The sequence below is a fragment of the Echiichthys vipera genome, assembly GCF_963691815.1.
Source record: "Echiichthys vipera genome assembly, chromosome: 17".
NCBI lineage: Eukaryota > Metazoa > Chordata > Actinopteri > Perciformes > Trachinidae > Echiichthys > Echiichthys vipera.
In genome coordinates, this window is record NC_139842.1 from 10,521,848 (window position 1) to 10,535,865 (window position 14,018).

Here is a 14,018-nt window from a genome sequence, read left to right on the forward strand (position 1 = left end):
GGCCAGTCACAACCCTCCTGTTTCTCCCCACAAACTGGGCAGTGCAATGGAGTTCCCCGGTAACCCTCACCCTACATTAACCTGGGGGGAAAAAAAACAGAGGAACGGACAAAAAGAGATTTAATATCACATTATGAATAAATGTAGAGCTTATATGAATGGCTCAGGGGTGAAAAGTGTGATTCTGGATGAGAATAATTGGGGATTAAGCTGCATGTTCGCTGGACGTACCTAACAGGTTGGTTTCCTGTGTGGACAAGGAGGAAGTTGGGTTAGACGCCATAGCAGGCCGACAGGCGTTCCTTTAAGAGAGGGGGGAACTGCTCAGAGAACTGCTGCCAATTCTCTTCCCCGACCTGGTCCTTGAAGCCATGCAAGATCTTGGAAAAGAAAAGAGAAAAACATAAATAAAACATGCGGCCGATTTAGCTCTATATGGATATTTAAAAATAGTGAGTTTGAGGATGAATTACATAGTTGCCGACTGTGAAGTTAGACGTCTATATATACAGGATGCAACAAAGCAATTGTTGAAGGGAGATCAAACAATAGAATGGGATTACATCCAACATTTACAATTTTAAATTTAAACAGTCTTTTATACATTATTTGGAGAGTTTCAATCTGCGTAATGCGATGAATGGGTGGCGGACGAGGTGTAAAGATAAGTGGTCTGCAGTTGAACTCCTTTTGATGCTTATTCTGTTTAATGTGAATTATGTCTTTGAGCTAGACATAATGTACTAAGAATGAAAATATGGCATTATAACATGGGAACCTTTTTTAAAAACAAATTATATTAAAAAAAGTCTCTTTTTTGATGTACAACTTACTAGGTTTATTGTTGTTCACATTTAATAAAAATATTGATGCTAAAACACAAAAGCATTTTATTGTACGACAGTGGTGAATTATCCATTCCAGATAACTACTCTACCTCCCCAAACAGCAGACTCTGCACACACTTCTCAGACTCAAAAAAAATGTATCCGCAGCATTAAATCAGATTTCGAATGTCTGATAAGAGATCATCACAGAGTGTGGCGGGCGAGCACTGCACACGGGGAAGGAACATTTTTATTGACATCAAAAGTCATCTAAAATAAAAATTCCATACATCAGATCAATGTGTCTGACGAGATGGGATCTGTGCTTTGGTATTGCTTTTGAGGAGGCCCTCACCTTATAAAACATGTCTCTTAGGTCTTCCTTGGGGTTGACCCAGGAGGCCACAGCATCGCAGAAGAAAATAAAGTCCTAGACAGAGAGGGGACTGGTTAAACGTAAATTCATATGAACGGGCACAGAGGTGAACAAGTGAGATTCTGGATCAGAAAAATACATTTGGGAACAAAATGTATCATTATTTATCAATGAGCTGGGTGTATCATCATTTCCAGAGGGCGGCTGACACCTGTAGCCTCAGAAGCTTTAAAGCACACCACCTCACCTGCACCACTCCTGCAGGGTTGACACCGATCATCACACAGATTCCCCTAAAGGCTGAGTCCTTCTCCTCGTTATCTCGGATATTCCTCAATGATGTGCACCTGGGAAGAGGAAAGATGACAACGTGTTCATTCATCGACGTTTTATCCCTCCCTCGCTGCTTCCTTTTATTCTTTTAACATTTAATTTCTCCTCTTTTCTTTAAACTGACAGAAGTATATCCCTGCATAGTGCAAGAGGAGAGGCTTCTGTGATCTGGACATGACAATGAAAGAGTAGGTCTTTTGTAAAAAAAAAAAAAGGGGACACATTTGATGATATCAGGAGAATAATCTCACCATGGTCGAATGAATTGCTGCAGTTGTGGTGCCACTTCTTGGGGACAGACGTAACCCAGTCTGCCAATCGTAATGGCTGCACACAGGAAGACAAAATTCATATTTACTCCCCCTGACGCTTTCCAAAATTTGAAAAATGTCCCAGTTTATATTGCGTCTGGTGTGTGCGTGTGTATAAGCACCTGTGTTTTCCAGCAGAGTCTTGGGTGTGTTGGGTCTATTGATAATCTCTACTAGATGTGGCAGAACCATACCCACATACGGCTGCATCTCTGCACCTAAAAAACATTAACAAGTCAGTTCAAGTCTGTTAGAAAATACATGACATGATTACTGCGGATACTATATTTCTCTTGTGATATGTCGAATGATTTATTTATTCATCATGAGATTTCTGTAACCAGAAACTTAAATTTACACGGTTTACAGGATGAACTGTTACAACAGATTAAATCGTTATTAAAAGGTTTCTGCAAAGGTGTGTGTTTTATCACGGTAAAATGTGGTCCCTACTGTAGGGAGAGTCGGTTTTGAGCATTTTGCCAGGTGTTTATGTCTGTCTGTGGACGGATTGTCGTGGCAATAATGCCCCAACCCTATAAGATACTGTTGAAAAACTTAACTGGTGTGCAGTTTAGATGAATGTCAAGTTTGAAAACTGTTGTAGTTTGAGCAAGTGACCTGGTTCCCTTCACTTTATGCCCCTGACCCGACAACCATGAAACTTTACAGGTTTGTAGTAAAGATTAAAATGAAGGGTGAGTTTAAAGACGGGTGTGGGAAGACTCCTTAATGCTCCTGGTCTGATTTGGTGTTGCGGCAAATGTGATCCAATGGCAAGATGGTCTCTAGTCTAATGTTGCAGAGAGGTTTGTGCTTTGCACACGTGTAAACCTGCACATTGCAAGTGTGCCACATCTGGATCAGAAAATATAGGAACAAAATGTATCATCTTGTGTCAATGAGCTGGGTGTTTTCATCATATCCAGATACTGGGCAATTTTCTTCAGTGAACTATGCAAAACTACTTAATCATCAATAATAAGTGTGACCTGCTTTCTCATCCACTCACCCATTTGCATGGAAATCTCTCCAATGGCCCAGGTGGCATTGTTACACACTGAGATAAACTCTGGGTTCAGGTTGAGCCCTAGGATGGGCATGAACTCAGCTGGGGGGAGGACATGGACACATAATGGTTACAATACAACAAATAATAAAACAGAATGACATCCACCCCTTTCCCACCATCTATGACTACATCAGTTAAAACAATCAGCCAATGCTGGTTGCTCCGTGATGGTAGAGGTAATGTAACTTATATCAGAGCACACTCACCAATGCAGGGCTTAACATGGAGGAAGCACGCCTTAGTTAGATCCCCCAGCAGAGCAAAGGAGCTTTGCCTCACCTCTGGCATAGTATCCTACAAAACAAACCAAACTAAGTGTTATACTTTATATGTCAAGGTTCAGAACAAACAGGCATGTACATTTTTGGTTGCAGTTCTTTTAGCATTGAGAAAAATGTAAAAAAAAAGAAAAAAAAGAAACTAAAACACAATCCCTCATACCTGCATGCACTGGAAAAGCAGGGTCATGATGTTCGAGCGGGCCACTAGCTGTTCCACATGAGCCCCCAAACCCTCAGCCAGGCCGCTCAGCAGGTCCAAAGCCACAATCATAAAATCCTTGTCAGGAGCCTCATACTGATCTGGATGCTGGTTGTACATCTGTGCAGAGAAGTTTCATTGTCTCTTCAGTACATCTAATAAATAGGTTACTTAATCCAACACGTTTATCTTGTGAGGGTGTGCATTCTCACCATAGCCTGGGCTAGTGTCTTCTGGACCAGCGTGACACAACGCTGATAGACAGGCTCACAGTAAGGCAGAAACCCGCTCTGCAGGGCGGTGGCTACTGATGACAGACACTGCACGAAACAAAGAAGACTTTTAGAAATGCATGCGTTTGTCTGGTGTGTGCTCCAACTAAATTGGTCATAAAAGCCACCAAACAACTTTGTCAATTAAAATTGTTTTATGGCAGGAGACACAGTAGCCATTATTTTTTGTCGTTTCAACGTGAAAGAGCCTATTGTATAAAAAGTTCAGACATAATCTAAAACTAACATGGGCACACGTGAAACCTGCAGATTTCAAGTGTGCCATATCTGGATCAGAAAATATAGGAACAAAATGTATCATCTTGTGTCAATGAGCTGGGTGTTTTCATCATATCCAGATACCAGGCCAACATGGGTCAGTGCGTCAGGAAAATGTATGAACGAAAATAAATTTTAAAATCACCTATGGTGCCCTCCTCACCTCTAATAGTGGGAAGAGATCCTTGTCTTCGTCTTTCAGCTCGTTCCACTTGGCAATAAGGGGGGGCATCAACTTCTGAATGTACTCCTGAGAAACAGTTTCAAATGGAGAGTCAGGGTCTCTCCCTCTCCACTTAACATCTTCAGCAAAGACATTCAGATATCATTTAAGTTTTAAACATAGTTAAGATATACACCACTCTCCATATGTCTGGTCAATATGCATTTAGATCCAACACTTAGCCTAGCTTAGCATAAAGACTGAAAACAGGATTTTCCAAGATGTCCATCTCTTCCTTTGAACTCAATTATGGGCAGATATTCTATTAGGTAATGGAAAACTTCTAAGAAAAAAGGAAAAAATAAGAAGTTACATATGCTCAAAAAAAAACCCACTAGTGCAGGTCTAAATTTCACAGGCACTTACGGGCTGATTGAGGTGGTGACCCACTGAGTCTGCCAGAGTTCCTATGGCATCGTAGAGAATGAGGAGATTCTTGTGCTGGTACTTCCCAAAGGCAAACACCAGCGTGTCCAAGATAAAGCTAAGGTAGGGCACCAGCTCTGTGCACGCCTCCTCCTCCAGGGTGGCAAACGCACTGAGGAAAAAGGGAATGATAAATATGCAAATCAGAAAACAATATGGAAACAACGTGTATCATTGTTCATCCATGAGCTGGGAGTTTCACATGAAGAGGAAGAGAGTGAATCTGCTTACCTGCAAGCCGCCTCCTGCACCCTCTTGTTGCCATCCAGGATGCGTTTAAGAAGCTCTGTCATAAGGGGTTTGAGGTAGGAGTCGGGGGGCTGGGAGACCACCCAGTGTGCATAGCGACTCAGAGTCCAGCAGGCAATGGAGCGCACCAGGGCCTTTTTGTCGCATAGACACTGGATGAGGTGGGGGATCAGCTCTGGCAGGTAGGGCACCATGCCTTGCATGCAGCCTGAGGCATGGAGAGAGGAGAGAATACGAAAATTACAAGGGGAAAAGAGAAGCTAGAAGGTTGTGTTTCATGTTGAATTCTATTGAATTTTGCCGTGTTTGGATTTTATCTTTCTTTGTTAAATTGTGTCGTTTAGTACTTTGAAGCACTTTGTGATGTCTCCTCGAAAGGTGGTATTAACTTTCAGTGTGACAATGCGTTTCTGATGTTCCTGCTTTGCGGGTGTGATGTTTGCAGATTTAAATACCCATTGTAATATACTCCCATATATTTAGCATGTGTATTTTATTCAGGGACTGTACACTATTTCCAAGGTCAAATTCAAGCACTTTAAGTATTTTGAAGGTTAATGTTAAAGCTTTGCCCCCACCCAGGGGTTCTTACTCCTCGCCTTCCAGTGTGGCTGTGCACAACTCAACGTACAAAAATAGTTAAAGAACAACCTTATGTACAAATGAGTGTGACTGCTGGAAGCTTTGAATTGTTCTTACAGATATAATTATCTATGCTCGAGTCTTTAAGAAACACACATGCATGTTGAACATATGTGGATTGGATATGGGGAAAAATATTTGCTCGATTTAATCCAATTAGGTGAGATAATATTAGTAGATTTTAACTGGGTCAGAGGAATATATAGTGGTCACTCCCTATAACCCATTATGACCTCTCAGCATGATAATCTGTTCTGAGCCTCTGGCTTCAACATACCGTTTTATTCATATGGTGGAAACATTTGTTCAGGTGGGGATTCACTGAGATTATGCAAATCTGGATCAGAAAATATAGGAACTATAGGTATCATTGTAAATCAATGAGCTGGGGTTTTCATCATGTCCAGATGCACAACTCTATATTGAAGATAAATGGCCTTTCAAGAAGACTGCCGCTCCCCCAAAGCATGTTTGAACTACAATTACTGCATTGTGATTTTACGCCTCCGCCAGTCAAGTTGCAGTTTACATCCGAACAAAATCCCTCCAGGGGATCGTGAGATATCGTGATCACAAGATTGGAACCGACAGACAACCCAAAAACATAATGCCTGAGGCCACAGCCGTCAACAGTGTGCAGTCATAAAAATAATTAGACTCAATGTTTCATACAGTGTCACTTATGTTTGAAAAAAGAAAAACTCATCAAAAAAAAAGGTCTTATTCAGCTTTTATGAGCAGTGAGACATTTAGGACAACAGGATAAGATACAGCTAAATCTAGTCCTGCGAGTCTTACCCTCAGCTATGGCCCCCAACACCAGGATGCCAGACTCCTTGATGACCCAGTCAGGATGAAAGAGCAAGCCTTTTAGGAGCGGAAGGAGGTGGGGCAGCAGGTCGTCGCGGAAGACGTTGGCCAGCACATCCAGTGCTGCGGCTGAGCACTTTCCTACATCAAATGAAAAGCCCAATTACAATCATTCTTAAATCCCCGACCTGTTGGTACTTTGTTTTGCAGGTGACATGACAGCAGAAGATTTATTAGTTGCACTGTTTAGCTAGTTCTGTAGCTTGACAAACTAAGATTTCACTTGTGATTTTCTAAAGTATTTGTGGAGTTCAAATGGCAAATCTGTCTGCAGAGAGAGAGGTGTTGAAGACTGGAGATGACAGGCAAAATGACAAGACAGATTCAGACCCCACCCCAGACTGCTCCTTTCCAAATCTTTGCAACCATCTGTAACCGCGTTTCACCGCCACTTACGCAGGTTCCAGTCGGACAGCGTGTCATCATCGTCGTCATCGTCGTCTTCAATGTCCTCGCCCTCCTCACCGTCCCCTCCTTCGTGCTGCAGGGTGACGGTGCGCGACTTGTGGAAACGGGGCTTTATGTCCTGATCGCTATCTGGTACAGCCTCGTCCTCCTCCACATCACCCTGGACAAAACACACACTTTTTTTTTTACTTCAGCTACATCATCATATGCACTTTTTGAACCACACTTCTTAAAAAAAAAAAAGCCCCAGGACCGGTTCTAAATCCTCTTCTTCCTGCATTAGCAGAATGCACCTTGTGCGGTCATCGTTTTGGAATTTGCCTCAACACACTTAACTTCTATATTTAGTCACAAATGCAAACCTTAGAGTCTTGGCAAATCTGGATCAGAAAATATAGGAACATTAGGTATCATTGTAAATCAATGAGCTGGGTGTTTCATCATGTCCAGAGGCAAGACGGACTTAAAAGTCCAACTACATATTGAAAATTCTCAGCCTGTCATGAGGACTGGCTCCTAAGTGATGTTTGGAAAACAATTAGATTCCCAATGTTTCAAAGTGTCACTTAAAAGCAGGTTGTGTGGGGACCTAGTGGCATCTAGTGGTGAGTTTGCACATTTGAACCAACTGAATAGTCTTTTCCTCACCCCTAACAAGGATTCTTAGTTTCAGGTACACTAATGAAAACTTCATTATGAATATTATATTCAATTTCTGCCAATACATTTCCCTAAACCCTACATCCTTCCTTATGAACAAAAAACACCCAAAACAAAAAAATCAATTCACAAGAACATACGGGCATATTTGTGTATGAGAAAGTATTGTAAAACTGTAACGCAAGAGCTCACCTTTAGTAGTATGATGTCTATTTCTGAATACTTCATCCCATTTACCAAGATAGGTGTCAGTCTATATTAAGGGGAGAGAAGAAGACTTGCTTGGTTAAACAGCCGACAAATCTCATGTACAACATCTCATTATTTGATGAGAACTCTGTAATAAATGATAAAGAACAGAGTGACCATTACAAACCAAAAGATTAACGAAATTCAAGAACCAAATCTTTCACAGTATAAAAGCACTCAGACATAGAATATCTTGACAGAGGTTCATGCTGAACTTAAGTCACGTGGCACAATCACCACAGAACAGGCATCACATGAACAGTAGTTGATTTGCTACTCACTGCACCAGGTGTCCAGACAACATCTCCTTACAGATGGGTTGCTCCGCTAAAGTCAGCCAGAACTCGCAGGCCTCCAGAGCCACATTCTCATCGGGGTCCTGGGTTCTCTGCAGCATGTACTGCGGGAGATAAAAGGTATGCGTTTGAGACTAGGAAGTGTGAGTAAACAATATTTAAAAAAAAACAGAGACAGAGAGAAGTACGGCTCTTGTGCAAAATCCTAGCACAGATCTGGATCAGAAAATATAGGAACATTAGGTATCATTGTAAATCAATGAGCTGGGTGTTTTCATCATGTCCAGATGCAAGACCGACTTAAAGGAGTGAAATATCGACGTCTTAATCAGGTGAATTAAGTAATTTCCATATGTGCATTATATTATTATAGCGTACTCACAAAAAAAACAAACGTAAGAATGGGGTCTGAAATTAGTTTTTGATGTGGTCTTGACGTAGCACTGCTGCATTGCTCGGAAGTGCGATGGAAGCCGTGTGCTGAGTAATGAGCTGAAGGACCGTTTCATCCATCACGGCTCCATCCAGCTGTCGCTGTATTTCTTCACGGACGATACAGAGTAAACGTCTCGATCAACAGGCTGCAGTGTTTCTAGCGGCCCCTTTCAATATCAGTTCAATGTGCTAAGAACCTCAACAGAGGGGTAACAAAAAGAAACGGCATCTACAACTTTTGATGAACTTAACCGGCTGCCTCCTGATGCGCTGATCAAGAACTTAAAGAACTTAAATATTCTTCCACATCAATTACATACTAGAGGTCCGCAGCTGACTGAGCCAATGTCAAACACTTACCTGAACGATGCTGTGCATGTGGGGGATGAGGCGGTCGATGCGGACCTCCAGTAACATGACCAGGGCTCGGCAGACGTTCTTTCGAACCTCAGAGTCCTCATCTGCTGCCAGCGCAAACAGGCTCTAGAAGGGGAGAGAAGAAATAACAAAACAAATTATTTATAACGACTGGAACGAACAAGAAAATGACGAGGGAAATGACAAACAACTTTCTCTGGTGCGCTTTTCAAACAGAGCAATACAGTCTGGTTTACCTCGGTGTTCAGAAAACACACACAGCTTACCTCTATGAAGGTGTCGATGTTGTCCATTAAGGCCTGTGCTCTGCCGATGATGAACTGATTCACACAGGCGATGGCATGGGACCTGCAGGGGACAGACAGATGAAGATGCCAGTGTAACATGTTAACAGAGGAGGTGGAATAGTGATGAAAGAGTGTGCCAAAATTCAATGGAACTTGAGCTGTACGTCAGCCTGTGGGGTAAAGTGCCAGTGAAGTCAGAATTACTGGATCAGACAGTATGAATACAAACACCTTCACTGTCAGTCGGATGTTATGATTATGCATCACGCCCAGATAATAACGATAGACAACAATCAGAAGAAGTCTCTTTCTCTTCTGTACCTAATCTTGGGGCTGCAGTGCTTGAAGAACTGGAGGAATTTCGGTATCATAATGTTGAGGGGTCTGTTCAGAGCGTCGCTGTCCAGCAACTCCGATGAGTCCTCGCAGATCTTCTGCAGTGCTCCAAACGAGCCCTGAGACACGGACATACACAGAGAGGCTGTCAAATCAAACGCAAACGTACAGGGACACAAAGGAGAGAGTGAGACTGCATGAGAAAATCGAACTGTAGCAAAAGTACTGAGAGCACTTTACAGACTTTGCTTTTCAGATAAATGTTGGAGAGAATTTACTGTTGTCAAAAATACAAAACTTTTATAAGTCAATAGATCTTTCACGATGGGTATTTGTATATGTCAGACGCAACTATGAGAAAAGTTAAATGTGCAAATTGTGCAACATCCTAGCAAAGAGTCTTGGCAAATCTGGATCAGAAAATATAGGAACATTAGGTATCATTGTAAATCAATGAGCTGGGTGTTTCATCATGTCCAGATGCAAGACCGGCTTAAAGGTGCTAGACCATGTTGAAGATACTAAGTCTGTAAAAGAGGACTGATTCACAAGTAATGTTTGAAAAATATGCATGGGTTGCATCTGCTAGGGTAGGACAAATTAAACATTTATCATTTCATGTTTAGTAGCCTCCTGTAATACCCAGTATATATATGCATAACTAGAACCTGAGCAAACAAGGATCCACCTGTGTGGATGAGTGGGGCTTTAAAGAAAAGTGATTGCCCTGCATTTAAAAGCATAAAAAGGGCAGAGCAGAGTAAGTGCAGACCTCGCAGGTGTTGTAGTCCTCAGAGTTGAGCAAGTTGCAGAGCTGGGGCAGCAGCTCAGGCCATGTTTGTAGCTCTCCCTTGGATGCAATAGTAGTGATCAGGATGCCTAGAGGAGCAAGAGAAACGGAAGTTACCAGACATCAGATAGAAACTGATGGGAATATGAACTGTCATATTTGCAGCAGTTCTGGATCAGACAGTATGAATACAAATACCTTCATGGATACTCAGGTGTTTAATGTTATTATGCATCATCTCCAGGGGATAACAGAAGGAAAGTGTGGGAGGAAGAGTATTAGGTATGCGGAGAAAAGCCCACAAACTCACCAATGGTGGCACGAATGAGCGGCGAGGGGTCACCGATGTTGTTGAGACATTCCTGTTTAATGAACTCAGCAACAGTCGGAGGGAAGTTCTGGTAGTGGGCCTTAACATTGTTCTTCAATATCAGACCGCTCAAAGAGCGAGTCGGCTCGTCTGCAGAGAAGTGGAAGGACGGTACAAGTAAGCTGAGAGACAATCAACAAATAACGTGTGTGTATTCGGAACATTGTTATTACAATATTGGATACAGGTTTGTTGCAGTGTTTAAAAGAAAGTAAAAATAAAAGCATATAGAGACAGAGAGAAGTACTGCTCTTGTGCAATATGCTAGCACAGATCTGGATCAGAAAATATAGGAACATTAGGTATCATTGTAAATCAATGAGCTGGGTGTTTTCATCATGTCCAGATACAAGACGGACTTAAAAGTCCAGCTAATTCTAAGTGGAGTGAAATATGTGTGGTCTAAATCAGGTATTTTAAGTCATACCCACAGTTACATTACATTATTATAGCATACTCGCAAAAAACAAACGTAAGAATGGGGTCTGACATGAGTTTTTGATGACGTCTTGAAGTAGCGCTGCTGCACTGCTCGGATGCGCGATGGAAGCCGCAGAACCTTTTTTATTTGTCAGGCCTTTTTTTATTCAAGGGGAGTACACCGTGTCTAGGAACGCCCTGATCACATTCATACCCAAGAAGCTGCCCAGTACAACCACAGCCTGATCTGCTGGCCACTGGAACAGTTGAAGTTAAGGGCATTGCTCAAGGGTACTTCAGTGGTGGTAATGATAGAAGGGCAAGAGCTGCTTAGTCACTTTCCCCACCCAGATTTATCCAGCCGATATTGGGTATTGATTGAACCGGCGTCACACGCTCGCTCTTCTAACCTTTAAGCCACCACTGCCCCAGTTCTGTTCTACCTGAACTCAGGGTATTTTATTTTCACTGGGATCAATCTTAGTGAGGTCATGTGAGCCTGTACCCACACCTCACCTAACACATACAACATATATTTTCAGGTCTGTGCAAGTTTTCTACAGTACATAATAGTGTTTGGCTTGGCTCAATTATTTACCAGAAGTATTGATCACACATATTGAACTGATTTAGGAGGACCAGTATTTTCTAGTTTACTGTAACATACAGCACATTCAGCTTTTTAGTGTATGGGAAACATAGGAGGTTACTAGCTATGATTATAGTAGATTAATGATCCGGGCATGTTATAAATGGCTGAAAAAAAGAGAAAAAAAAAACCCTGACTACTTACCTTCAGTTTTGAGTCGTGTGAGAACAAAGATGAGATAATTGTTGAAGTCGGGGAATTGGTTGAGTTGTTCGAGTTTCTAGCATGGCTGTTAAGGACCACTTCACTTTGCAACTAACGTCTGGTCTCTATGCTGAGTAATGCATTTGACAATGGTAAAAAAAAAAATGTTTTAAAAAAACAAAGAGACATAATCCACTTAATGAAACTGCACACCCCCTCCACTCTGGGCAACTACACTGAAATCCTCAACATGTGGCTAACACTCCCAACTCGATAAAATGGCAGTGGTTACATGTTAAAAGCCCTTTGCATTAGTGCTAAAATCATGCAAGTCATTGCTTAAGTAATTTAGTAATATGTCATTAACTAGTTTCACTGTGCACAACCTGATTGCGATGTAGTAGGATACTTGTTGGACAGCTCTCTGCGTGACTGTGTTAGGCGACTGTGAGTCTTTGAGCAGTTGGAGGACCTGCTGAAGTCCCTGCTCATCTGGCTGCCACTCCATCCTGAAAAACAGATCACAAATACAGAAATGTATGATGGACATAGATTATGAAGTAGAACAAAGGGGAAACAGGTATGGGAGTGGTCTCTGGATCAGCCAGTATGAATACAAACACCATCAGTGGCAGTCAGATGTTTTTAGATGCATCAACTCCAGTGTCCACAGGCATATGGATGGTTTGAAAAGCAATGTAAAATAAAAGGATGTTAGTGAAGTCTATTTAAACTATAACAATTCCTAAATGTAGATCACAGACTTTTCAAACACATCAGCAGAACGTCTCTATCACCAGCCTTTATGCTCAAGCAGCGCATGTAATCTTACTTTGTATCAAAGGATTAGTCATAAAGTGTGGTCTAGATCTGCTCTATATGGAAGGTGTCTTGAGATCAATTTTGCTATGATCTGGCACTATAAATAAAATGTAGTTGCATATAGTGTACACTGATTGTTATATGCAAGGCATTATATGCAAAGCATTTTCTGTCACTACAATTCACTATTTAAAAAAGTCCTGCTTAATAATAATAATAATAATGACAATTAAAGAAATTATATAACACTCTGCTGACACTACAGTCACTGTACACTAACTGGAATCATTTTTACTTAATAAACCAGCGCACCAAAGGGAATACGCCTAGCGCTCTGTCTAGGAAAATGAAGGGGCATATGGTGGAGGTTCAAGGCGGACAGGGGCCCCACCAGAGTAAGTTAAGAGGTCGTGTTACAGATGAGATCAACGTGGCCTCGGAGTGAAAAATAAAACTATCATTGAAAAGCGGCTTGTGGGCACACAAACGAGGACATTAGACAACACGACCAGCTAAAATCTCTGTGACCCGGTTTATCCGCTCCAAGTTAATCCTACCCCCACCCGGCCCGCTCGCCTAAGTTACAGGGGACGTTTAAAACGTCTCAATATTTCGCGTTCAAATTCCCACAACGTGTTATACAACACGTGGGCCCCGAGACTCGCAATTTACCTGCGTGGGGTCGTATCGATTGTAGCTGAGACGACAATACACAGTCGACCCGATTTGAACCAAAAGTTGCCCTTCTTGCTCGGGGCCTGGTCGTCATGGCAGCTACAGGCTAAGCTGCTCACAATGTGCCCGGCATTAAAAATAAGCTAAAATACCGCCATTTGCAATCTAAATAAAGCCCTATACCAACTCACCATTGAAGAATGAAATTATATCTGAATGGTCACGTAAATGTATTGCGGTTAACACATCATTGGCAGCCAAAAATAGGTACAAACTTCGTGAACACGTTTTGGCAAAAGCTAGCCGCTAAGCCGCCTGAGCTACAAGCCTGGCTAATGCTATATAACTGACAATCGCGTTGATATTCGCTTCATCACAACACCTTACCCAATAACGCGGTCCGATTGATGTAATATATGTCTAAATCTTGGTTACAAAGTACAAACTGTACTTCTAATGTACGTACAATATTGACTTGAAAGTTGAACTGTCGTACTGGGCCGCTCTCCTCCCGTCACTTCGTAGCGGTTCCTCTCGTTCAAATGAGCACGCTGATTGAAATTGACCTATGGAGGCTTCCGTTCAGTACACATTTCGTTAACAACGCGAGAGTTCAGTAGCGCCCCTGGCTTTTTTCACATTTTTAAATTTTTAGTTAATAATTAAGCACAAAACATAATACACACATAGAATGGGCAATTAAACAACTAAATAACACACGGTTACAGTAAATGTATAT

General features: G+C 41.8%; 1 protein-coding gene across 1 annotated transcript; it reads right to left on the reverse strand.

The window, feature by feature from the left end:
* On the reverse strand, window positions 1–13,809 carry LOC310959444 (transportin-2-like). The gene is made up of 25 exons (XM_083930788.1): window positions 13,746–13,809; window positions 12,192–12,291; window positions 11,783–11,858; window positions 10,510–10,659; window positions 10,182–10,288; window positions 9,395–9,528; window positions 9,053–9,134; window positions 8,769–8,891; window positions 7,959–8,077; window positions 7,621–7,681; window positions 6,757–6,928; window positions 6,289–6,441; window positions 4,831–5,056; window positions 4,540–4,711; window positions 4,114–4,200; window positions 3,612–3,719; window positions 3,361–3,519; window positions 3,126–3,213; window positions 2,860–2,958; window positions 1,970–2,065; window positions 1,788–1,863; window positions 1,451–1,550; window positions 1,183–1,257; window positions 232–380; window positions 1–81 (listed from the first exon to the last, which is right to left on the reverse strand). The coding sequence occupies exons 2-24, from the start codon at window positions 12,288–12,290 to the stop codon at window positions 273–275; spliced, it is 2,670 nt and encodes an 889-aa protein (XP_083786914.1). The 5' UTR covers window position 12,291; window positions 13,746–13,809; the 3' UTR covers window positions 1–81; window positions 232–272.
* Between the last annotated feature and the right edge of the window lie 209 nt (window positions 13,810–14,018).

Excerpts from the sequence above, each read along its gene's own strand:
- LOC310959444 (XM_083930788.1), bottom strand. The coding sequence starts at position 12,290 with ATGGAGTGGCAGCCAGATGAGCAGGGACTTCAGCAGGTCCTCCAACTG. Across the intron at positions 6,929-7,620 it reads TAGACATCATACTACTAAAG|GGTGATGTGGAGGAGGACGA; the intron begins GTGAGCTCTTGC and ends TGTTTTGTCCAG. Across the intron at positions 2,959-3,125 it reads CCATGTTAAGCCCTGCATTG|CTGAGTTCATGCCCATCCTA; the intron begins GTGAGTGTGCTC and ends TCCTCCCCCCAG.